Source organism: Xiphophorus couchianus, chromosome 9 (assembly GCF_001444195.1).
Source record: "Xiphophorus couchianus chromosome 9, X_couchianus-1.0, whole genome shotgun sequence".
NCBI lineage: Eukaryota > Metazoa > Chordata > Actinopteri > Cyprinodontiformes > Poeciliidae > Xiphophorus > Xiphophorus couchianus.
Genome location: NC_040236.1, coordinates 714,616 through 740,283, shown reverse-complemented (window position 1 = coordinate 740,283; position 25,668 = coordinate 714,616). Strand labels below are relative to the sequence as shown.

Below are 25,668 nucleotides of genomic sequence, written 5' to 3'. Positions count from 1 at the left end.
TTAAACTTTTACAAAGTAAACGTCCTAATTAAATCCTAAATGTACTATTTATTTTTCTCAGCTGAATGCATTAAATAAAATGTAATAACATTGTCATTCTCTATAAATGAATGCTACAGGTTTAGATCTATGGTCTATGTTACAATAAACCATTTCTAGGGGCCCCTGAGTGTCTGGAAGCCCCTGAATGTCTGGAGGCCCCTGAATGGCCCCTACCAGCAGCGACTAAGTTTTCTTTGCCTTGATATCCCAGTCTTATAATTCTAGGTCTCGGAGGTGCTAACATCAAACCCCTTTGAGTTTTTGATCTATAACTCAGTCGGCAGCCAGGTTGTTCTAGAGGTTAAATAGACATTATTAGCACTTAATTAGTAAAATGGCAGCAAATTTGCTTATTTCATAACTTTATAACCAGCGACCTTCTCTCCTCTGGTCTGTTTGCATTGGGTCGACAGACTGGGATGTGCTCTGTGGGCCTCATGGGGAGGACATCGACAACATGTCTGACTGCATCACGGACTACATCAGATTCTGTGAGGACACTGTCATGCCAGCCCGGACCGTGCGCTGCTTCTCCAACAACAAACCCTGGATTACCAGTGACCTGAAGGCACTTCTAAACAAAAAGAAGATGGCTTTCAGGTCTGGAGATAAGGAGGAGCAGAGGAGAGTCCAGCGTGAACTCAGAGAGACACTGAGGACATGCAAGGACAACTACAGGAGGAAGCTTGAGTCCAAACTCGAGCAGAACAGTGTGAAAGATGTGTGGAAAGGAATGAAGCACATCCCTGGGATGAAAGGGAAGGACATACAGACATCTGAGAGCCTGGAGAGAGCAAACCAGTTTAACCAGTTTTTCAACAGGTTTAGCTCACCTCCTGCTACTCCCCTACCACCACCATCCCCCCACACATCCACACTGCCCCAAGTTGTTCAATCCACCTACCGGCATTCTCCTGCACACCACCTCTCCTTCAGCCCCCCATCCCTCCCTCCTCCCTCATCTCCGCTGCAGACAACAACACCTACCCCCAGCTAACGGTGACTACAGGCCAGGTTAAGAGACAGTTGGAGCGATTACACCAGGGGAAGGCTGCAGGACCTGATGTCATTACAACACGGATCCTGAAGACCTGCTCCGGCCAGCTGTCCCCTGTACTGGCACACACATACAACCTGAGCTTGAGGCTGGAGAGAGTCCCGCTGCGGTGGAAGACATCACATGTGGTTCCTGTTCCCAAGAAGCCAAGGCCATCCGACTCAGAGGACTACAGACCAGTTGCTCTCACATCTCATGTGATGAAGGTCATGGAGAGACTGGTCCTGGCCCAGCTGAGGCCTAGGGTGAGGTCGTTTCTAGACCCCCTGCAATTTGCCTACCTGCCCCACTTAGGAGTGGACGATGCCGTCATCTTCCTGCTGCAACGAGCACTGTCGCACCTGGATGGTGGAGGAGACACTGTGAGAATCACATTCTTTGATTTCTCCAGTGCCTTCAACACCATCCAGCCTCTGCTACTGGGTGAGAAGCTGCGGAGGATGGGTGTCAATGACTCAGTGATCTCCTGGGTTACTGACTACTTGACAGGCAGGCCACAGTTTGTCCGTCTGGGCAGTGTCCTGTCTGATGTGGTGGTCAGTGACGTAGGAACTCCACAGGGAACTGTGCTTTCTCCCTTTCTCTTCACCCTGTACACCACTGATTTCCAGTACAACTCTGAGTCATGTCACCTACAGAAGTTTTCTGGTGACTCAGCGGTTGTCGGGTGTATAGGGGATGGAGGGGGAGGGGGAGTACAGGACACTGGTGGACAGCTTTGTGGAGTGGTCTGACCAGAATCACCTGAGGCTCAACATTAGTAAGACCAGAGAGATGGTGATTGACTTCAGAAGGAAGAAGACATCTTCACGGCCACTGAAGATCAAAGGGGAAGTGGTGGAGGAGGTGGAGGATTACAAATACCTGGGAGTTGTAATCGGCAACAGACTGGACTGGGCATCTAACACTGACGCTGTGTGCAAGAAGGGGATGAGCAGACTCTATTTTTTAAGGAAGCTGAGATCCTTCAATGTGTGCAGCAAGATGTTGGAGACCTTTTATCACAGTGTTGTTGCCGGTGCCATCTTCTTTGCTGCTGTGTGTTGGGGAAGCAGCATCAGAGCCAGCGACTCTAATAGACTGGACAAAATCATCAGGAAAGCTGGCTCTGTACTGGGACTAAGGCTGGAGTCCCTGGAAACTGTGGTGGAGAGGAAGACACTGAAGAAGGTTCTGTCTATTATGGACAATAAACAGCACCCTCTCCACCACATAGTGGACAGACAGCGGAGCACCTTCTCACATAGGCTGCTCCAGCTCCGCTGTCGTAGGGACAGATACAGGAAATCCTTCCTGCCACATGCCATCTCACTGTACAATAAAAGCTAAATCATTGTTCTGCACAAATCAGTCCGATTTTGCACAACTGCACTGTGGCACACTTGCTGTACATATATTTACAGATACATATCTGCTAAGATGATATTTCTGTTCAGAGAGCATAAACCGGTGTACCCAAACCACTGCTAAAAGAAGTCAAAGAGTACATCCAAGATTTCCTGGCACAAGGGTGGATAATAAAATCTAAGTCCCCATATTCAGCTCCAGTCCTGTGTGTGAGACAAAAGGATGGGACACTGCGGCTGTGCATCAACTATAGTCTGTTAAACCAAAAGACTGTCCCTGATCATCATCCTTTACTTAGGATACAAGATTTGATGGATACCTTTGGTGGAAATTGTATGTCCACTATTTTGGATCAGAGGAAAGCCTACTATCAGGGCTTTGTTGAACCAACATCCAGACATCCCACTGCATTTGTGACACCATGGGGGCTTTATGAATGGGTCCAGATCCCATTTGGTCTATTCAATGTCCCTTTCAGAGGAGTATGGAGGAGACACTTGGTTCTTTAAGGGACGAGTGTTGTCTGCCATATTTCGACGACGTCTACTGTTATGAGAAATCCTTTGAAGAACATGTTGAGGGAGTTTGCAAGGTCCTGCAGGCACTACAACGACATGGTGTAAAACTATGACCAGAAAAATTTGAACTTTTCAAACAAGAAGTCCGCTATGTGGGGAGGCGTGTTTCTGCTGAATGTGTGCGAATCGACCCAAAAGATCTGGAAGCAGTGTCATCCCTAAAATATAAAGCACCGCAGACTGTGGGTGATGTTCGATGACTCCTGGGCTTCCTGAGCTATTACCGGTCTTACATACAGCACTTCTCCTGTATAACAAGACCTCTCTATGAACTGCTACAAACAAAATCTGGAAGCTCAGTGGTTCCAGTAGGGAGAGTGAAGTCCAAGGGACCACAATTGCCCTCCAACACACCTGTGGAGTGGTCAAAAGAACATCAAGAAACATTATAGCGACTTGTGAACGTGCTCATGACCCCACCTGTGTTAGGATACTTGGACTTCAACTTACCTTTTGTACTACACACTGATGCATCTGAAAGGGGGCTTGGAACCATTCTCTACCAACAACAAGAAGGAAAGCTGAGGGTCATAAGTTATGGCTCTAGGACAAGGACAAGGACACTGACTTCAGCTAAGAGAAACTATAACCTCCACAGTAGGAAGCTTGAGTTTCTGGCTTTGAAATGGGCAGTGTGTGATAAGTTTAGAGACTATCTCTACTACGCTCCACACTTCACAATTTATACAGACAATAATCCCCTCACATATGTCATGAGTATCGGTGGGTGGGAGAACTGTCTGATTTCCGGTTTGATAAATATCGACCGGGAAAAGCCAATGTTGATGCTGATACATTAACCCGCATCCCACTGCATATGGAGAAGTATATGACATCCTGCACTGAGGAGCTGTCACGTGTGGCTGTTTGTATAACATGGGAAGGAAATAAAGCTGCTCAGAGGAGGGATGTTACCTGGGCGGCGGCACTTAATGTTTGTTCACTTGACACTTCTCCACAGTCAAATGTCCTGCCAACACGGAGTCATGATGAACTCATTAAATCACAGAGAGATGACCCGAATATCTGAGAAGTTGTAAAGCTGAAGGAAGAGAATGAAATTCCAACAGAAGAGTAAAGGAAAACTGCTGGCATAAATAGGAAGGAAGCCGCTACATGAGTGGAAAGAGCTGCATCTGGAAAATGGGTTGCTCTACAGGCGAGTTGGGGAAAGACAGCAGTTAGTCCTGCCCATAAAGTACAAGTTTCTTGTTCTGAAACATCTCCATGATGATATGGGTCACGTTGGCACTGAGAGGGTCATCAATCTGGCAAGGCAAAGGTTCTACTGGCCCTATATGAAAAGAGAGATTGAGGAATATGGCCCCATAAGTATCTATGTATTAAGCAAAAAAAGCCTGTCAGTCACACTCATGCACCAATGGGAAGCATTACAACCAGCTCCCCTCTGGAATTTGTGTGTATCGACTACCTTCACCTTGAAGCCAGCTGAGGAGGTTATCAGTACATCCTGGTGGTAGTCGATTATTTCACACGTTATGCAAAAGCATATGCAACAAGAAACAAGTCTGGGCAGACTGCAGCAGAGCGCATATTCAATGACTTTGTCCCATGATTTGGGTTCCTTTCTAAAGTACACCATGATCAGCGACGTGAGTTTGAAAAGGAGCTGTTTCGCACTCTGCGCCAGCTGTCAGACATTGTCCACTCCCGAACATCACCATACCACCCTCAAGGTAACCCTGCTGAGCGGTTTCACCGTACATTGCTGCAAATGTTAAGGACTCTGTCACAAAAGGAGATGGAGCATTGGAAGGACCATCTCCCGCAAATTGTAGATGTGTACAATTGTACGAGACATGAGTCCACTGGTTTCTCACCTTACTATTTGATGTTCGGCCACCACCCACGGCTGCCAATTGATCTCTTATTTGGGCTGTTTATAGAAACTGATCCAGTAACACCCAGGGGATATGTACAAAAATGGTCAAAACGGATGTCCCAGGCTTACCTCATCGCTCAAGAAAACAGCAAGCAGTCAAGTGCTAGAGGGAAGTCATATTACGATCAGAAGATGAAAGGGGCAGTACTCCAACCTAGAGACCGTGTACTGGTGAGGAACCTTGGAGAGCGGGGGGGACCTGGAAAACTTAGGTCATATTGGGAGAAGATTATTTATGTTGTTAAAGAACAAGTATCTGAGAATCCTGTGTACATGGTTAATCCTGAGGGTGGAGATGAAAACAAAACAAGAACCCTCTATCGAAACCTGTGACTTCCTTTAAGTGACCTACCTGTAGAAACACTTCAGGATGCCTCAAAATCAGTGGTCATCAGGAAATTGCACAAAAAAGTTCAGAAGCTAGTGATTTGAGGAGACTGGATGTGGAGTGTGATGACACTGACAACTCAGAATATGACCAGAGCTGTGGTTACTAGCTGAGAATGCCTCTTCACCAGTCTAATCAGAGAGGATTAGGGAAGGAACAGTGGCATGTCATGACTGACCAGCCATTCAATCCAGTTTGTGATCCTGACAGGAGAGAAATGGAACACGAACATCTGCCAAACAGCTGACCGCAGCCAAACAGCTGTGGTTTCATTGCTAACGCCACAGAATTTATTATTAGTTTTTTCACTCAGGTTCGGCTAAAACCTGCTTATTTGTAGCTGTTCGGGCTGTACTTGGTCTGGACATGGTGAGGCGGAAAAACAACTGGGAAAAAAAACTTATTTAAGAATTGGGTGAGATTCATCCAGCTGGGAAAGCGAGATTTCACCACTAACAGTGGTACTAACACAGCAATCTACAGTGCGCACTTCTGTGAGGAAGCTTACAGTGAAAGCAGCCCGAATGAATAGTAGATGGGATCCAGAAGAAATGACAAAATCAGGCTGAAATCCACTGCAGTAACACCAGAACACAGCAGAGGCAGCGAGGGGAAGAACGACGCTGATGGGGAGCAGAGACAAAGCCAGAGTCAAAGCTTTGACCTGGAAGAGCGTCGCTGGAATAAGAGTTGATAAATTTTCCAGAGGTATGAATATTTTTCTGCCTATTTGTATGCATGCTTATTTATTTTTTGTATCCTAGTAGATATACTCACTAAAAAGATCTGTAAAGATTTCCAAAATTAAATTCTCCCAGAAGTTGGCATTTCCATGTCTGTGTTCATGTTGTTTTCCATTCCAATATCTGCTCTTCTACAATTTAAATAATTTTTGTTTACTATGCTGTCAATAATTCTAGCTTCTGGCTCACCTGTGAGCCTTCAATCTTAAACATGTAGCCAATTTAATGCTTGAGATTGGTCACCTCCTCCAGGTCTTATTCCATGTTTTTAGCTGCACAGTGCGAAATGTTCTCCTCCATCTACGTCATTAGTAGCTAGGGGTGCTATTTTTAGGTGGAGCAGAAGGCAGCCTAGGTAGAGGCAGTACTAGCAACTTTTATTTTGAAATATGGGCCTTTTTTCACTGAAAATGTGAATTTCAGAAATGCTATGATATAAAGCCTTCAACATGTGTTTAAAGTGAAAGATGCACTTTTAGGATTTTAAATGACAGTTAAGTGTTTTGTTTCTGAATGTTCACATTTTGGAGAGAAGTTTTTTTTGTGTTTAATCTAGAAATGTATGCAGCACTTGCTGTTTGATAATACCAGAGAACAAATTCACTCAATTTATTGTTTTATTGTAATATTCATTCATATAACAATAACTAACAAAGTGAACAGTTGGCTATTAAGTCCTAATAATTAGGTGGTTCCCCTTGGATAAATTTTGATCAAAAGTGTACAATCTACGTACTTTGCCCTAATTATGACAACTACTATATTATATTCTAATTCTTTATTTTTTTTCTGCTCTTAATTAGAAAGAACCTTTTATGTTCAAAAAGATTTCTGCATGATCTAAAAATATATCAAATGTTTTTCTCAGACTTTAAAACTCTGAAAAATATTATCTTGACAAAATTTTGTATTAGGATGGATCAAAACTAAAAGACAGAATCTGAATATCAATCTGATTGGGGTGCGGGGGCAGGAAGAGAGGCCAAGATTCCTCCATTGTGATGTAAAACTCTCACTGACATGTCAGAACTTTGGCACCAACACAAGCAGGTCACTTTCTGTCAGTACCACAAAATGTGGTACTGACAGAAACATGCAGACCATTGAAGGCCATAGATACTCGTATTCATTTTACTAGTGATATTTTACTTTAGATGCAAGTTTGAGTTTACATAGCAGTTTGTTTGTCTTGTGTCTGTGTTTAGGGAGAGAGAGTTTTTTTCAAGGATGTTCACTGGCTTGTATTCGGCCTACAGATTGTATCTAATCCCAGCTGTCATGCTGAGAAAAGGAGGCTGTCTGTCCTGAGCTTCAGCCTCAGCAGAGCCCTGACACAAACAATACAAAATATCATTATCGTATAACATTCTCAAATAATGCATAACAGTCATCAAACTTACTAAGACAAAAGAAAATACTTAAAAAGCAAAACAGTAAGAGATTTAAGTCTACTGGAATATTAGCCTTTAGTCAAACAGAACCGAGTTTCATCAGACCTTCTCAATAAATGAGTCTGTCTGCTCCACTTCTCCAACACCCCTACAGGGCAGGAGGGTCACTCTGGATGGGGAACAACAGATGAACAGGGTGAAAAAGAGAAGTGTGAAATTGATTGCTGCTTTATTCATCCTGCAATTCTAAATACTCTCACAGGCAAATCCTCTTATTTAGGCCTCAATAGTGGCACTGTGTGAGGGTGTGTGAGTTGCACATGTTATTATGCCCACATTAGAGTGAAAGAGAAAAAAAACTAGGGCAGGATAAGGTTTCACTGAGCCCTGCAATCAACTTTTGTTTCATTTGTTTTTCTGTTCCTTGTTTCTTTCCTAACCATGTCCATTTTATTTCAACATTTTACCACAACAGTAAAGGCCAGAAATGAGCCATTCAGGGTGGCAGCACATTGGAGTAACTCTGTACTTCCATTCAATTTTTTCTTTTTCAAGAAAAAAATTCTTGAAAAAGAATTTCCTGCCTTTTTGGAGGAAAATGGCTTATTTGACAATCACTTCTTCCTGTTTAGAATACTGTCAAGTTAGAATGATTTTTGGCAATATTTTTAATACTTTTATATTATGATGCGTAATCATCACACGCAACAGCTGTGAGGATTTGGGTTTTTGTCTGTGTTGATTTGAGTTCTCTGTGTATTTAGAGCACAGGTGTCAAACTCCAGTCCTCGAGGGCCGCTGTCCTGCAGTTTTTAGATGTGCCACAAGTACAAGACACTGGAATGAAATTGCTTAATTACCTCCTCCTTGTGTAGATCAGTTTTCCAGAGTCTTAATGACCTAATTATTCTATTCAGGTGGTGCAGCAGAGGCACATCTAAAAGTTGCAGGACAGCGGCCCTTGAGGACTGGAGTTTGAGACCCCTGATTTAGAGTTTTCTGTGTTTCTGAGTCTCTGTGTTGTCCTGTCTGCTCCTTGATTGTTCCTAGGTGTGTCTCGTTCTGTGATTACCCTCTGTGTATTTAACCTCACCTGTGTCCTTTGTTCCTCGTCGGGTCCTAGTCAGTTGTATGTGTTTTTCAGTCCGTCGTCTGCTGTCCTTCCTATAACCCAGTGTTTCTCAATTCCAGTCCTCAGGCCCCCCTGCCCTGCATGTTTCAGGTGTTCCCCTTTTGCCACACACCTGGATTGAATCTGTGGGTGATTAACAGGCTTCTGCAGTACTTGATGACTGCAGAAGAGGTCATGCAATCATTTGGATCAGCTGTTCTGAAACAGAGACACATCTAAAACCTGCAGAGCAGGGGGGCCTGAGGACTGGAATTGAGAAGCACTGGTATAACCTGTTGCTACCAGTGCTGATTCTTTGTATTCTGCTCTGCTGTGCTGCCAGGATTTTGGACTGTTTTTGGATTGAGCTTCATTTTCATCATTAAATCATTGCTTCATTCATTCTACCTGGATTGTTCAGTGTATTCCTCACCACTACTCACCACACTTCATGACAACAGCGTAGTTTGCGACAGGGAGCGATAAACATTGGAGAAGCTGAAATTATACCACAGCTGAAGCCAGAAATTCCAGAGGAGTTGAAAAGGAGGCATCATGGATGCAGAGCAGGAGCAAAGAGGAAAGATAGGAGGAGGAAATTCAAACCATCTCTACCGTCTATTGTAATGGGCAACATGAGATCATTAGCTAACAAGATGGATGAACTTCAAGCCCTGACAAGGACTCAGCAAGAGTATAATAATTTTTTTACTCAGACATGGCTTCAGGATTGTATCCCCAACTCTAACATCTCTCTGCCAGGTTTCCTGACTACACCGTGTTCCAAGTTATTATGCAAGAGATATTTTCAAATGATGGTCAGTATAATTTTCAAGTCATGAACTATTACAGTATAAATCAAATTTCAATCAAAAACATCTTAACAGACCGAGTTCCATGTTAACATAGGACCCCTTCTTTGATATCACAGCACAATTCTTGCATCCATTGAACTTGTGAGTTTGTGGAAAGTTTCTGCTTGAATTTCTTTGCAGGATGTCAGAATACCTTCCCAGAGCTGCTGTTTTGATATAAACTGCATTCCACCCTCAGATCTTCTGCTTGAGGAAACTCCAAAGGTTCTCAATAGGGTTGAGGTCAGAGGTCAGAGGAGGATGGTGACCACACCATGAGTTTCTCCCCTTTTATGCCCATAGCAGCCAATGACACAGTGGTATTCCTTGCAGCATGAGATGGTGCATTGTTATGCAGGAAGATGATTTTGCTACTGAAGGTACGGCTCTTCTTTTTGAACCATAAAAGAAAGTGATCAGTCAGAAAGTCCATATACTTTGCTAAGGTCATTTTCACACCTTCAGGGACTCTGAAGGGGTCGACCAGCTCTTTCCCCATGATTTCGGCCCAAAAAATGACTCCACCACCTCCTTGGAATTGGTGGTGGTCATCCACCACCAATCCACTACTGCGTCCATCTGGACCATCCAGGGTTGCACAGCAGTCATTAGTGAACAAGTCTGTTTGAAAATGAATCTTCATGTACGGCTGGGCCCACTGCCACCGCTTCTGCTTGTGAGCTCTGGTTAGTGGTGGCCCAATAGTAGGTTCATGCACTGCAAGCCTCCACCTTGAGGTTCCAGAGGCACCAGCAGCTTCAAATAACTTTTTGCTGCTTTGTAAGGGCATTTTAACAGCTGCTCTCTTAATCTGATGAATTTGTCTAACAGAAACCTTCCTCATTATGCCTTTATCTGTACAAACCTATCTTTGTTCTGATCAGCCACAAATCTCTTCACAGTACGATAACGCTTCAGTTTTTGTTAAAAATCTAATGTTTTCATATTTTGTCATACGGCACTACACTATCTGATGATTTTCGTCAGCAGAGATCCTCTCTTTCCCATATTGCTTGAAACCTGTGGCCTGCTTAATAATGTGGAACATCCTTCTTAAGTAGACTTCCTTTAATTGAGCTCACCAGACAAACTTATCAACCCAGCTATCTGAAATTAATTATAGTGATTCAAAGAGCCCTGACACACAATACCATCTATAAATTTAAAAGCACAACAAAAAATTTAATCTTTATGAGACTTAAATCCAATTTGCATAATTTGGAACACTGTGTATATGAGCAGACAGAGTTTGAAAAAGCAGCAGGAAAAGGAAGGGAGGTGGATTAGCAGTGCTTTGAATAACAGATGGTGTCTTTCAGGACATTCTAAATCAAATTCAAAAATACATTATTAATCCCAAAGGATAATTAAATGTTTTTGTAGCTCATTAATTCAGATTCTTCAAAGAGTTATTGAAGATAGGGATGGCTGTTGTTAATTTAGCACTTCATGTTACTGTGAAGCGTCGTGTCTGCAGGTCAGACATTGAACTCTTGAGATCAAGTTTCCATCCATATGATTCACCAGTGTTATTTTAGCAGTTATTTACAATCCACCCTCAGCTGTTGCCAATAATGCATGTGATGTCATTAGTTCAGTTGATGCTAGAATACAGACACAACACCTCAATTCTTGTGTGGCATTATCTGGTGATTTTAATCAAACCTCGCACTCTTCAACACTGCCGTGTTTCACCAGTTTGTCAGCTGTTCCACTTGAGAAAACAAAACTTTGGATTTGTTTTACCCTAATGTCAAAGATGCATATGTCTCCAAACCAAGACCTCCTCTGGGGAAATCGGATCATAATCTTGTTTTTTCTCCACTATAAATACAAACTCCTTGTGAAGAAGCTGCCTGTCAGGAAGATGACTGTCAGGAAGTGGTCACAGGAAGGAGAGGAAAACCTCCTGGGTTGTTTTGAAGCAAATGATTAAATTACTCTCTGCCAGCCACATGGAGATTCAAGGATTCAAAGATTTTAATTGTCATACAATTTCACAATTGCTTGTTTGTCTTATGAAATTGGAACTCAGATCCCAGATCAAGAAGTCAGTCACTGCCCTCCCTAAGCATTGCTATGTCCTGACATAGCAACCCCAATAATGGAGTACTATATACTGTATGTGTGTAAATTAATTAATTTTTTTTTTTTAAAGTAAGATGTAGCTGAATTAGATGCAGCTTGAGTTCATCAGTCTGACGGCTGAAGGGAAGAAACTATTTCTCAGCCTGGTGGTCTTGCTCCAGATGCTCCTCAGCCTCCTGCCTGAGGGCAGCGGCTGGAACAGTCTGTGTGCAGGATGGGTGGAGTCCTTCATGATGAAGAGCGCCTCCTCCTGCATTGTAGAGGTCCATGGTGGAGGGAAGGCTGCTCCCCACAGTCCTCTGTGCAGCCTTACCCACCCTCTGCAGAGCCGTCCTCTCAGCAGCAGTGCAGCTGCCGTGCCACCCGGTGATGCAGCTGTAGAGTATCCTGTGACCAGGTGAAGTCACTGAATACACACACATCCAGGTACCTGCAGCTTGAGACCACAGCTACTCCTCCAGTGTACAGAGGATGAAGAGAATCCTTGTCCCTTCTGAAATCCACCACCATCTCCTTAGTCTTTTTCATGTTGATGCAGAGGTTATTTTCTCTGCACCAGGTGTTCCACCTCCTCTCTGTATTTGGACTCATCACTGTTCATGATGTGTCCCAGTACTGCTGTGCTTTGCAAGACAGCTAGGGTGCCTTTCAAGAGCAGTCATGTCAGCAGAGTGAAGAGGAGGGGGTTCAGCAGACCGCCCTGCGGCGAGCCAGGACTGAGGGTGATGGAGAAGAAGAGGATAGGATTGTGGATCCAGTCTGAGGTCTGTTGGTCAGGAAGTCCAGAATCCAGTTCAGGGATTCCCCCAGAAAACTTGCTAAGTCCGGTGGTGGTTCCCCTAGCAGTCCACTGGGATTTTTTTTATTAAAAGATGTTAATTTGACAGGAATTGTAAAAATATTAGTGAGTAATTATGTTACTGGAAGACATTGCTGTCAATTAATTCTTAAGAGTCTTAAAAACAATAAATCCAAAATAATACTATTAAAATAAACATCAATTATTTGCACTTCTTTTAAATCCAAATTAAGTCATCAGTCAGTGAATCTAAAACCATGAAGTGCTGTGGATCACATTTAGAATGAAGCAGCTGCTTAAGGCCCTGCAGGCCTTCAGGTGACTCATAAATGCTAACATTTTATCACAAACCAATGTAAATTTAACATTGTGTTTATTGAAAATATCAGTGCTGTTAAATTTGATTTTATGGTTTCAGCATACAAGTAAATATAATTGCTTAACATTTAAATGTAAGATTTTAAGGAGTTGGCTAGTTTACTTTGGAGAAGTTCAAAGAATAATCTTCATAGTCAGATTATTGTTGCAGATACAATCTGATGCTGTGAGTTTAATCTCTGAGTCTGAGCTCTGTTCACATACAGGTGCTGGTCAAAAAATTAGAAAATCATGAAAGAGTTTATTTAAATCAGTAATTACATCCAAAAAGTAAAAATATTATATTCATATAGACTGATATACTTCAAATGTTTGTTTGTATTGGACAACTAATTAAAACTCCAAATTCAGTATCTCATAAAATTAAAATATTGTGAAAAGGTTCAAGATTGAAGACCCTTTGTCCCACACACTTATCAGCTAAATATCTCAAAACACCTGCAAAGGCCTTTAAATGGTCCATCCAGTTCTGTAAGCTAAACCATAATGGGGACGACTGCTGACCTGATAGTGGTCCAAAAGATGACCTCTGACACCTTGAACAAGAGGGCAAGACACAGATGTTATTGCTAAAGGGGCTGGCTGTACAGAGCTCTGAGTCCAAGCACATTCATAGAGAAGTGAAGGGAAGGAAAAGATGTGGTAGGAAAAAAATTGACAATCAGGATAAAGCACCCTGGTGGGGATTTTGAAATAAAACCTATTTAAAAATGTGGGGGAGATTCGCAGAGTGGACTGCAGCTGGACTCAGTGCTTTAAGAACCACCACACTCAGATATATAGTATGCAAGTCATGGGTTTCAGCTGTCGCATTCCTTGTGTCAAACCACTCCTGAGCAAGAGACAATGTCAGAAACATCTCAAATGGGCTGAAGAGCAAAAGGACTGGGCTGCTGCTGAGTGATCTAAAGTGATGTTCTCTGATGAAGGTAAATTTTACATTTCCTTTGGAAATCAAGGACTCAGAGTCTGGAGAAAGAGAGAACAGGCACAGAATTGCTTGAGGTCAAGTGTAAAGTTTCCACAGTCAGTGATGGTTTGGTACCATGTCATCTTCTGGTGTTGGTCCACCGTGTTTTCTGAGGTCCAAGGTCAACACAGTCATCTACTAGGGAGCTTTAGAGCACTCCTTGCTTCCTGCTGCTCAACAACTTTATGGAGATGCAGATTTAATTTTCAAACATTACTTAGCACCCACACACAGTGCCAGAGCTACCAGCACCCAGTTTAAGGATCATGCCATCCCTGTTCTAATCCACAGCAAACTCTCCTGACGATACACCAGACTCCTGACAAAGATGCGATACACCAGACTCAACAATTCAGAAGAGCTGAAGGTCACTATCAGAGCAACCTAGACTCTCATAACACCTGAGCAGTGCCACAGACTGATTAGCTCCATGTCACGCCGCATTGCTGCAGTAATCCAGACAAAAGGAGCCCGAATAAGTATTAAGTGCTGTACTGTACATGCTCATACTTTTCATGTTCATATTTTTTAATTGGCCTACATTTCTAAAAATCCTTTTTTGTATTGGTCTTAAGTAATATTCTAATTTTCTGAGATACTGAATTTGAGCTTTCATTAGTTGTCAGTTATAATCATCAATATTAAAAGAAAAAATATTTGAAATATATCAGTCTGTGTGTAACAAATGAACATAATATACAAGTTTCACTTTTTGAATTGAATTACTGATTTAAATAAACATTTTCATAATATAATTTTTTTTTGACCAGCACCTGTACATCTCAGTAAACTACAATTATCACTGACTGCTTTTAAGGTAGGCCAATTAAACTACCCTCTTCTCCCAGAATTTACTAAATCTATTTTGAAATGCTGTTAGAGGTGTTGATGTTCTTAGCAGGGAGAGGGGCCCCTAAATCAAGTTCTGCTCAAGGCGTCATACAACCTTGGACCGGCCCTGCATGATGAGCTAAATCTGCTGCACTGCACATCTCTGCTGGATACAGACGGAAAAATGGGAGATTTAATTTATGTAGCTTCAGTATCACTTCCATTTTATGTCTATTGGGTTTTCAATAACCGCTATAGATTTAAAAAAAAAATGATTTTCAAACATTATTAGGCCAGAGCAACTCTTCGCTGTGAAGGCCTCTTGTAATCGCAAACATTTCTTCTTATTTTTCTGCAAAAAGAAGCAGCTTTTTGGAGGCTTTAACATATTCAAAACTCACCAACTTACATGTCTAATCAGAAGAAGTTGTAAACATGGAAACATTATAAAGTTGTATATAATTGATAAGTCAAAATTGCTAACGGGCTGCACAGTGGCGCAGTTGGTAGCACTGTTGCCTTGCACCAAGAAGGTCTTGGGTTCGATTCCCGGCAGGGGTCTTTCTGCATGGAGTTTGCATGTTCTCCCTGTGCATGCGTGGGTTCTCTCCGGGTACTCCGGCTTCCTCCCACAGTCCAAAAACATGACTGTTAGGTTAATTGGTCTATCTAAATTCTCCCTAGGTGCGAGTGTGTGTGTGCATGGTTGTTTATCCTGTCTGTCTCTGTGTTGCCCTGCGACAGACTGTCCAGGGTGTACCCCGCCTCTCGCCCGGAACGTAGCTGGAGATAGACACCCTCAACCCTCCCGACCCCATTAGGGACAAAGGGTTAATAGAAAATTCATAGAAATGGACAAAATTGCTAACATTCGGGGTTGTGTCTTGGGGACAGCCTTCATGTTCACCTTGGTGAAGAAGAGATTGTGAAGACCATCAAGGTTTGGAGAGAAGAATTGCAACCCTGGTGAGGCCAAACTCTGAGGTAAAGGTTGTGGTTTCAGAATTTGGATTTACTCTCAAATCTGCTGCTTCACACTGGGTTTTTTTTTTTCTTTTTGTTGGATCAAAGGACCTTCACAGTTTTTGTCAAGAACATGTTCAAGATTTTTTTAATTAGGTTTTTGTGGCTACATCTGCCCATTGGGAAAATATATATATATATATTTTTTGTATAGATATATTTATTCAGAATGTACAACCATCCCAAATTAACATCCAGTGCACAATAGTACATAATTCTTTTTGATTCACAAAACAAACTGATAGGGAATTGATACTTTTTAACATTTATTTACTGATGTATCTGCTGTTTTTCTACTTCTGCAAGAAGTGATTTTTAGTTAAAGATGTTTCCAGATAATATGCAGATGCTTTTGCAGGTGTCTACGAAAATAGGTAACATCCTGTGTAAACCGAAGCTGTCTTAAAGAGTTACCATACAGTTGATGCATTTTCCTTTACTTGCCTGTGCTGTTGAATTATCACTATGACGACACGCCTATGCTTAGAAGTTAATAAATATTGAAGGGCTGCAGGCCCCTGTTGGAGCTGGCTGATTGGAGTTAGCTCGTCTGACGCAGCTAAGTCTGACACGCCTCTCCCCTTTTGCAAAAGACAAGTTTTTGTGTCCTTGAGATTCTTTAAAAGTTTATTTGAAGAATAAACCTAACACAACCTACAAAAATAAAACCCACCAACTCTCTCCAGAGCAAAATTACAGTAAAATTACATTTAGCATTACACATGATATATCTTGAAAGGTCAGAAATAAGAGAAAAATAATACAGTAACAATATTAAAATAATTGAAACAAGACCATAAAGATCAATACAAATCAGTCTCTTAGATCTAATCTGGTGAGAATGTCCAGGAAAGGAGTCCATATCTGGTCAAACTCTGCCAATGTCCCATGTATTTAATGGAAAAAAAATTCAGTAGTGCAGTATGACAACAGTTCATTAATCCAATGTTTCTGGTTTGGAGGCTCCATAGATTTCCAGTTTTTAAGTATACACGTTTTTCCTGCAGATGATGCTAACAGAACAAAGTATTTCCTGCAAGAATTTAATTTCAAAAACATAACATCTCCAAGTATCCAAACCCTGGGACCAGAATCTAAAGAAACCCCACAAACTGCTGATGTTATCTGCATGATATTATTCCAGTAGGTTTGCAAGTGTACACAACTCCAAAGCATATGAAGAAGAACCCCAACAGACGTCTTACATCTCTGGTATTTGTCAGTGATTCCGGCATTAAGTTTACTCAAAATATAAGGGAGAAAATATATGCATATTAAATTGAATTTACCTGTTTTGTTGATATTAATATTGTTTGAGATGAATTTCGTAATCTGCTCCAGCTGTTGTCATCATATTTGCATCTTAAGTCCGATTCCCATTTTGATTTTTTTGAGTACTTTTCATTAGCTGCTGAATAGTCAAGAATAATTTTGTAAACACAAGAAAGAAGTCCTTTTGTAGTTGTATGTTTGGAATCTAACAAACATGTTTCAAGCAGGGTTTCCTCTGGTCTATTTGGAAATATCTCTAATGTTTCCAATCCAGTGTCTGATCTGCAAATATTTTAAATGATTGTGATTATGCAAGTCATAAAATTCCGATAATTGACTGAAGCTGGCAAAGACATTATTGGTATAAAGATCGCAGACTGATCTAATGCCTTTTCTGGTCCAAGTTTGTAATCTGCCATCTGCTACAGGCAGGGGAATGTCGGGGTTATCTTTAAGTGGTGTATTAACCAACAATCGTATGTTTAGGTTTAAAAGAGCATGTACTAAAGCCATGCATTGTAGGTAGCTAAAATTTATGTAATTGTAGAGAGTTGCTTTTTTGAACCCAAGAAAGGAAAAATTGCTAATGACACGGACTTTAATTCTTGTTGTTCTATCGCAGGGGTCTCAAACTCCAGTCCTCGAGGGCCGCAGTCCTACAGTTTTTAGATGTGCCACAAGTACAAAACACTGGAATGAAATGGCTTAATTACCTCCTGCTTGTGTAGATCAGTTCTCCCAGCCTTGCTAATGACCTAATTATTCTTTTCAGGTGTGGTGCAGCAGAGGCACATCTAAAAGTTGCAGGACTGCGGCCCTCGAGGACTGGAGTTTGAGACCCCTGTTCTATCGAGACCCACCTCACATCGTTGCCATTTGAATAAATCCACATCCAGAGAATATGAATCTGACAAGCTAAATAATATATTCTGAAATTTGGAAGGTTTAATCTGCCCTAGCGTAGGGAGCCTGTAGAGTAAGAAGCTTAACTCTTGGAACCTTCACCATAAAAATAGACATATTGCTTTATCCAAATCTTTAAAAAATGTCATTGGAACTTTTAAGGGGACACATTGAAATAAGTAAATAAATTTAGGTAATATAGACATTTTAATTGAGTTAACTTTGCCAACCAAAGATAGTGGGAGATCTATCCATCGTTCCAGCTCTGCTTTAGTTTCATTAATTAATGACGTGTAATTCTTTTGGTGAATTTGGTCAGGAACTAATTTTGATGCCACGTGTCAAGAAAACTGGCATGGGGTTGTGAGATCTTTCCAGGTACACGCAGAAAAGGTGCATAAAGGCCTGAGAGAAATAAAGCAATCTTGTGATTTGATTAAAATAATAACTAAGTTGAATATGTATGAATACAATTGGTAATATGGGTATAAGTAATCACTAAAATGTACTTCTGAATAATGATCTGTAATGATTACAACAATGTAAGGATTATGTTTAATGATTATAATAAGTAAGAAATGTGATTAATTCTTAATGAATATCAAAGCTATGATGATTTGAAAAGTGATTCAAATGTTTTTAATACAGGTTGAGCATGGTTAATGAATTATAACATAATATAGTGAGCTATAGGAAAGAGAGGAAGTAATAATGTTAAAGTCAGCAGGATGGGTGAGGCCCTGCTGCCAGGATATGTCGCAAGTTGGGGAAAGACGGGACTTTCCGCAAAACTCAGCAAACAGGTTGGGGGCCGACGGGGCTTTCCACCAGAATCAGCAGATGGTCAGGAAGTCACGTAGACCAAACTGCCGCACACACACATAGTGGAGAAATGTATAAAAGAGGGCTGAAATAAGGAAGCAACTGTTCTTAGTCCGCGGCGTTGGAAAAGAGTCGACACGGAGAAGCAGATTGAGAAGCAGCAGAGGTCCGCAGCTCGGAAGCACGGGAAAGTCGAGACTCCGCGCCGCCAAGAAGGGACAAGATCCTACCGCCCCAACCCTGGTTCCTGATTTGACCGTCGGTCCTGCCTCAACCCAAATATTTCAACAGACTTGGAGAAAAGACGAAGATCCCGGAGGGATAAAGAGCTGGGTTTTCGAAGGATTTGGACCCGTTCTGCTTTGCATCTATTCTAAGGAGGATTTTTCCACACAAGGACAAAGACTCTGATCAAGGCTTCTGGATGTTCCTGTTGCTAAAGATCCATCATCAACTGGGTGTGAGTTGAATCTGCTCCCTAAAAAGCTATCCCAGAACTTGCGACATAGGTTAGGGAAAAGAGACAGGATAGTATGGTTATACATGTTGATTTTATTATACTGCTCTTGAATTATATACAATTGATTATTGATTTGTATGCCACATATCCCTGCTTAAGCTTGCTCAATAAATTTATATTAGAAAATTCTAATGAGGTTGGTGGACATTGGGATTAATTGAGTCATTTAATCAATTCTCAGTTCTTTTAAATTGAGGTAAAACTAATGTACATGATTCTAGAAAATAGGTGGCTTCATAATTTCCTTTAGTGAGTGTAAATAATGACCCTGGGACTTATATCCAAGTCACTAAATTTAATCTAGCCGGTTCCAAGAGCGAGTTATATTTAAGGAAGTGAGCTACCGTTAACAGGAGTGGTTATTGGAATTATTCAGCTGCGAGGGCTACTCAGCTGATTGTTTCTTAACTGAAAAGGGTCGTAGCTTCTGGATTGGAGGTAGTTAGAGCTAGACGAATCGCTTTCGCCACCAGTTTGAATAGATTATCTCTTATAGATCTCTTTTAGGGTAATACCCGGGTCTTAGAGATTTTCCGGACCTGTTAGACAGAGAACTAGTCAGTAGTCAGCCCAGGAGATTTGTGAGGAATGGGCGGGGCTGGCTATTGCGCAATAACAGACACACGGTATGTAAAACCATCATTGGACCATTTGAAAGAGCCCAGTAGTAATTGTGTCTCCTGCTCTGTCATATTAAGTGGAAACACTTCACTCTTGGAATAATTGATTTTGTAGTCCGAAACTGCACTCTATGACCCAAGATGGAAAAGATTTAGATGGCTGAGATCCAAATACTAACAGATCGTCTGCGTACACCACAAGTTTATGTTCGTCTGTTCCCACTTTCATACCTGTAATAGATAAGTCAGAACGGATAGCAGCCACTAGTGGCTCTATCACAATGGAAGATAGGCTAGGAGAACTTGGGCAGCCCTGTCTGCAGCCTCGAGAGAGGTTGAATGCCTCCCATCCTGGACCCCTACCACCAGAACAGGACCACAGAGGATGCAGTCTCCACAGCACTGAACTAAGTTCGCTCACAATTAGACAATAAAAACGCTTTCGCTAGGATACAGTTCACAGATTTCAGTTCAGCATTCAACACAGTTATCCCCTCAAAACTCTTCACAAAACTCGTAGACTTAGGAATCAGACGCCTCATGTGCAACTGGTTACTGGACGTCCTGACTAGTTGACCCCAACATGTCCGGCTGGATAACCACTGCTCATCTACCATCAACATAAACATCACGGTACCACAAGGCTGTGTGATGAGTCCTTTCTTTTATTCCCTACTCACCCATGACTGCAAACCTGTCCAAGGTTCCAATACCATCATTACGTTTGCAGATGACACCACAATGATTGGTCTCATCAAAAACAATGATGAGACAACTTGGTCAACTACAGGGAGGAGGTGGATGGTCTGGCTGAGTGGTGCTTAACCAACAACCTGAAAAAACCATGGAGCTCATTGTAGACTTTAGGAGGACCGCTGACCCACATTCACCCATTTACATCAAGGGAACAGTGGTGGAGAGTGTGAACAGCTTCAAGTTCATGGGTGTCCACATCTTCAAGGATCTCACCTGGACGACCAGCTGCTCCAAGCTGGTCAAGAAGGCTCACCAGCACCTCTTCTTTCTGAGGACTCTGAGGAAGAACCGACTATCCTCAGACATCCTGGTGAACTTTTACCACTGCACCATTGAGAACATCCTGACCAACCGCATCCCAGTTTATTACTGGAGCTGCTCTGCCTCGGACCGGAAGGTGTTGCAGCCACCCAGTGCATCATCAGAGCACCACTTCCTGCCATAGAGAACATCTACAGGAAGCGGTGTCTAAAACGGGGTGGGAAAATCATGAAAGACTCCAGTCACCCAGCACACAGACTCTTCACTTTTCTGCCCTCTGGGAGGCGCTATAGGAGCCTACGGACTAGGGCCATCAGGTACTGGAACAGTTTCTTTCCCACAGCTGTCACACTCTTGACCTCCTGAGACCTAAATAACAACGATGGCTGTATTCTCATATACACACGTGGTGACATGGACTGATATACCACTTATTTACCTGCACTTTTAGCTGTTAGTCACATCTGTATATACTATATAGATAATCTACTCCTGTTCATGGTCTGTACACTCATAGCCTGTATATACGTATGCTTACAGTTTTAGCATATTTTTTTAAAAAAGAAAAAAACTTCAATGTACATTTGTAATAAATTTTTATTTTCTTGATAAGCACTTCTGGATCGATGCAAACTGCATTTTGTTGCTTTGTACTTGTGATATATGCAATGACAATAAAGTTGAATTCTATTCTATTCTAGTCTATCTTGTTTACTATGCTGTAGAGCCAGAGATCAGAATGTTGTGGATGGGTCGGGGGAATATTAAAGAATTATGCCGGGAGATGTGGCAAAAGCTCCAGGTGTAATCTGGCCCTACATACTGTCCATGCAGGGCTGGATTCAGGTTGTATCACTTTGTTTCCATGGTCAGGATCAGGTCGTTATGCAGTATGTCTAGTTCTCCTTGACTCTAATTGTCTATTCTTGTCCAATCAGTTAAAAATAAATAAAAATAAATAAAATGATAGACTTGAACTGGCTGGTGCTTCCATCTTGTGTTTAATGTATTACGAGTGGAATATCCATTTACAGGACAATGTGACCCCAGTACCTAACATCCACCAGTAACTGCACACAGCAACAGCTGACAGGACATAAAGATTAGATACTGAGGGCAAAGGATAGAGCTGACAGGATGCCGAGGAAGACGGTAACTCACTGAGGAGGGAAACATTTTCAAGGAAAAGGAACTTTAACTGTTGATAAAGCTCAATCTAATGTGAAGTGAACAGAGTTCAGCTTCAGCTTGTAACTTATGAAAACATCAAAAATCATTCATCCTAGGCATTGCTTTGCTTCTTGAGAATTGTAGGTGGCATATACTCCTTCAGTGATGGAAGTTAATTTATTTACATCAGGTGGATCAGATTTTGCATGGCTTCCAGTGGAGTCAGTACTGGCTCAGTGGCAGGACTGTTGGTAGATGTGATCTTCATGCCTCAGAGGTATTAAAGGAGCCGATAATGTAAAAGAATTCAAAAGCTCTGAATAAGAGATTAAGACTTACGTGCAAAGCACAGAGAAGAATGCATATAACGCTGAAAAAATCAGATCACATAACAGATCACACTGTTATGTGATCTGATTGTTAACCCGATCAGCAGTGTGCACAAGTGTCCCAGACAAAACTCTGCAGCCCCATAACTGTGAATTTGCCCATAGGTTTCTTTATTATAAACATGAAAATGTGCATATAAAGAACAGTAACATCTAATAGATGGGGCTGTTTGAGAGTGTGCGTGTGTGTGAGACAGAGAGACATGTGCTGTGTAAAAAACAGTTTGCCAATATCTCTATTGTGTCTTTGTGCAATGACAATAAAATAAGTATAAGTCTAGGTTTGGCCCAAATGATTCAAGAAGTTGATGCTGGCTCTATGAATGATGTTACCAACATTCAGGGCTGCATGGCTTTAAAATGCCAATATGATAGTATAAGAAGCAGAACCCAGAACACTGAAGAACAGCAGCCTGGTGTTTCTGTTCGAGTCTGTGAGGAAAACCAGGAAGAATGAGATGAGCAGAGTCTCACAGAGAAACAAGGGAGAAGGGCTCATCTGAGTTACAGATATTGTATTGTTTCCTATTTAGCAGAGTTCCTAACACACAGCCTTACCTCTCTACCTCATCTTGGCTGCTCTGCTTTTCACAAAGCTCTTGGTCCAGGGAGGAGGAAGTGCTTCCTTCTCGGCTGACCCCACTGTTACGTCCTGGGCTGTTGTCCGCAGATCCTCTCCCTTCTCCTCCAGCAGTAGAGCGGGGATTAATGGCATCTGTGTGCTGCTTCAGGGTCTGAAGCTTGGCTAATGGGATGATGTCACATCCTTGAGGCCTGTGCCACACTGTTCGCTGGGTGGAGGCATTGTAGTAGTAGAAGCGAGAAGTGTTGGGGTCAAATAGTTCCCACCACTGATTTTCACCAGTACGCTTGATGCAAACTCCCTGTGGGGGGTCCCACACACACTCGCCTGTCAGTAGGTTGGCATACATGCGCTCCCTGGTGCGGGGTTCAATGATCTCCACCCACTCCAACCTGCAGAAGGAGAATTCATGAAGAATTCTTAGCAGACAAAACTAGAGTGTCATCTCCATCTAAAACAGATTTTTGTTGAGGAAACAAGACTTTATCTAATTTTGCTGCCATTTGAACCTTAAATAAATTTGATTTCAGAGCTTTACCAAAAACTTGCTTCCAAATGTGAAAACTCTGACATTTTGTACAGAACCCTTTCAACCCTCAAGTTTTTCATTTGGGAATGATCAGAAGCAAAACAAAACACTAACCACCAGGCAAAACAGTGATGTTTCATATCACATTCAATTTGAGAGCCATGGCTACAACATGGCTCTCAAATTGACATGGCTCCCCTGAACACAACATACATGAATTAATTATTAATAATATCAATCTTCATAAATCTTCTCCATGTCGACCCACTAACTGCGAAGTCATGAAATTTTGCAGTAAACAGACAAAATACTCATCAAATTAAAGCTTAGACTTCATGGATTCCAACTGCATGTCATTACGCTTTACACCAAAGTTTTAGGAGGACATAACCCAACATAAATCTCTACCACAAACTTGACTTACAAATTTTTTCTTACTTTTGCATTTTGTTCTCAAGAAAATATATTTGTATCTGGTAGACAACAGTATTTTCTAAAATAAGTAATAGTCCATAAATAAGCATTTAAGCTTCCATTCTCAGTCATCAGCAATGCCATTTGTACTGACTGTGATTGGCTGATAGTGCAACAGTTGGTGAGTATGGCCTCATTCTATTAGCCCTAATAATTAAGAAGTAGAAGTAAGTGCAGGTGACACAATGCATGATCTGAAACAGGAATATCATGCCTTGTGGGTCCCATTGTGGTTGGTAAAAAACTGGAGATGGCCTAGGTCAACATAGCAGATACTTGTGGTCACTAGTTTTGTTTGTTGCTGCTCTGAAAAAAAATCTAAATTTCTTTATTTTAGATTTATTGAACACCAGTAAGGCTGCACAGTGGCGCAGTTGGTAGAGCTGTTGCCTTACAGCAAGAAGGTCTTGGGTTCGATTCCCAGCCCCTTAGTCTTTCTGCATGGAGTTTGCATCTTCTCCCTGTGCATGGTGGGTTCTCTCCGGGTACCCCGGCTTCCTCCCACAGTCCAAAAACATGACTGTCAAGTTAATTGGTCTCTCTAAATTCTCTCTAGGTGTGAGTGTGTGTGTGCATGGTTGTGTGTCCTGTCTGTCTCTGTTTTGCCCTGTGACAGACTGGCGACCTGTCCAAGCTGTACCCCGCCTCTCACCCGAAACGTTCGCTGGAGATAGTCACCAGCACCCCTCTGACCCCACTAGGGACAAGGCTGTAAGAAAATGGATGAACACCAGTAATGATTTACAAATGAAATATGCTGTAAATGAGAAGATACAAATCACAATTTGGACCAAATTTGTCCAAATTGTTCTTCCTGAAGACCTCACCTGTTTATTAAAGCCTCAGTTTTTACTTTATTAATTTTTTTTCCTCCATCACTTTATGAAGTAAAATCTTCAGAGATCATGTTAGCATACTGTATATACCATACTATAATTTGATAGAGGTTTGGAGCTTCATTAGAATCATCCTCAAAGAAATAATCAACCTAAAAGTGTTTCTTATAAGGCAAACCTGAATATTTCTATTTGTGCTATATACCATCTTCACTAACAAATCCACTGATATTCAGCCATTTTAACAAATTTCACAAGTGTTCCCTTTACCAAGACACCGTAAGGGTGATTTCACACTTGCTGGTCCGGTAGACTCAGTTCAACTGATGACCAAAATTGCAACATTACACTTTCAGCTGCTGCGGTTTGCTTTCACACTACACTGTCAAAAAAACCTGTTCACCTCCTCACCTTTGGGGGAGCAGCACCAAGAACTACTGAAGAAACAAAATCATCTTAAGAAGGCACTTAGTGCAACTTCCTTCTTTACAAAATGCAAAAAAAATGGAGTAACGTGAGATTTTAATTGGAGGATTTCTCTTTTTTTGTTGTGCGTTTGTTTCAAGTCCACCTCGCTGCAGCAAACAGAAAGGGTCGGGACGGACCACTGTCAGTCTCATACCTTATTTAGAAATGGGACCAATGCACACACCGGAAGTGAAGGAGGCGCTATTTCCTACAGTATCTGCGGTCCCCCATTTTTATTTTCTTTTGAAATCTGTGATATATCTTCACCTTTAGGAAGGATTTTCACTCTCAGCATGTATTTGAACTTCTCTCTTTTATTTACTTCAGTGCAGCTCACAGTTTTTAACAAATTCTGTAGCTTTCTGTGAACTTCTAAATCTGCTCCTTAGTTGCATCTTTTCGGGCCTGATACTGCCTCTAGTGGCGTGGGGGTGGTAACACAACTAATATAATTATATTACTAAATCAGAATACCACAAAGTCTTTATTATCTATTATTAATTCTGGCATTACTGGAACCGTAAAATATAAATTCCCTCACAAAAGAACATACCTTTTCATT

General features: G+C 41.6%; 1 protein-coding gene across 3 annotated transcripts in view; it reads right to left on the bottom strand.

Moving 5' to 3' along the window:
• arhgap39 (Rho GTPase activating protein 39) overlaps window positions 1–25,668 on the bottom strand; it is a 103,527-nt gene that overhangs the window by 41,843 nt on the left and 36,016 nt on the right. Inside the window, exons 1-2 of one of the 3 annotated variants that reach the window (XM_028026747.1) lie at window positions 8,543–8,647; window positions 7,555–7,618 (exon numbers count right to left, since the gene is read on the bottom strand). Coding sequence is in view for 1 of the 3 variants with exons in the window: in XM_028026746.1 (XP_027882547.1) it covers window positions 22,775–23,191 (417 nt within the window). In the remaining 2 variants the exon portion in view is untranslated. Of the gene's footprint in view, window positions 1–7,554; window positions 7,619–8,542; window positions 8,648–22,774; window positions 23,192–25,668 lie in introns of those variants that run through there. The other 2 variants (XM_028026746.1, XM_028026748.1) reach the window with 2 other exon arrangements.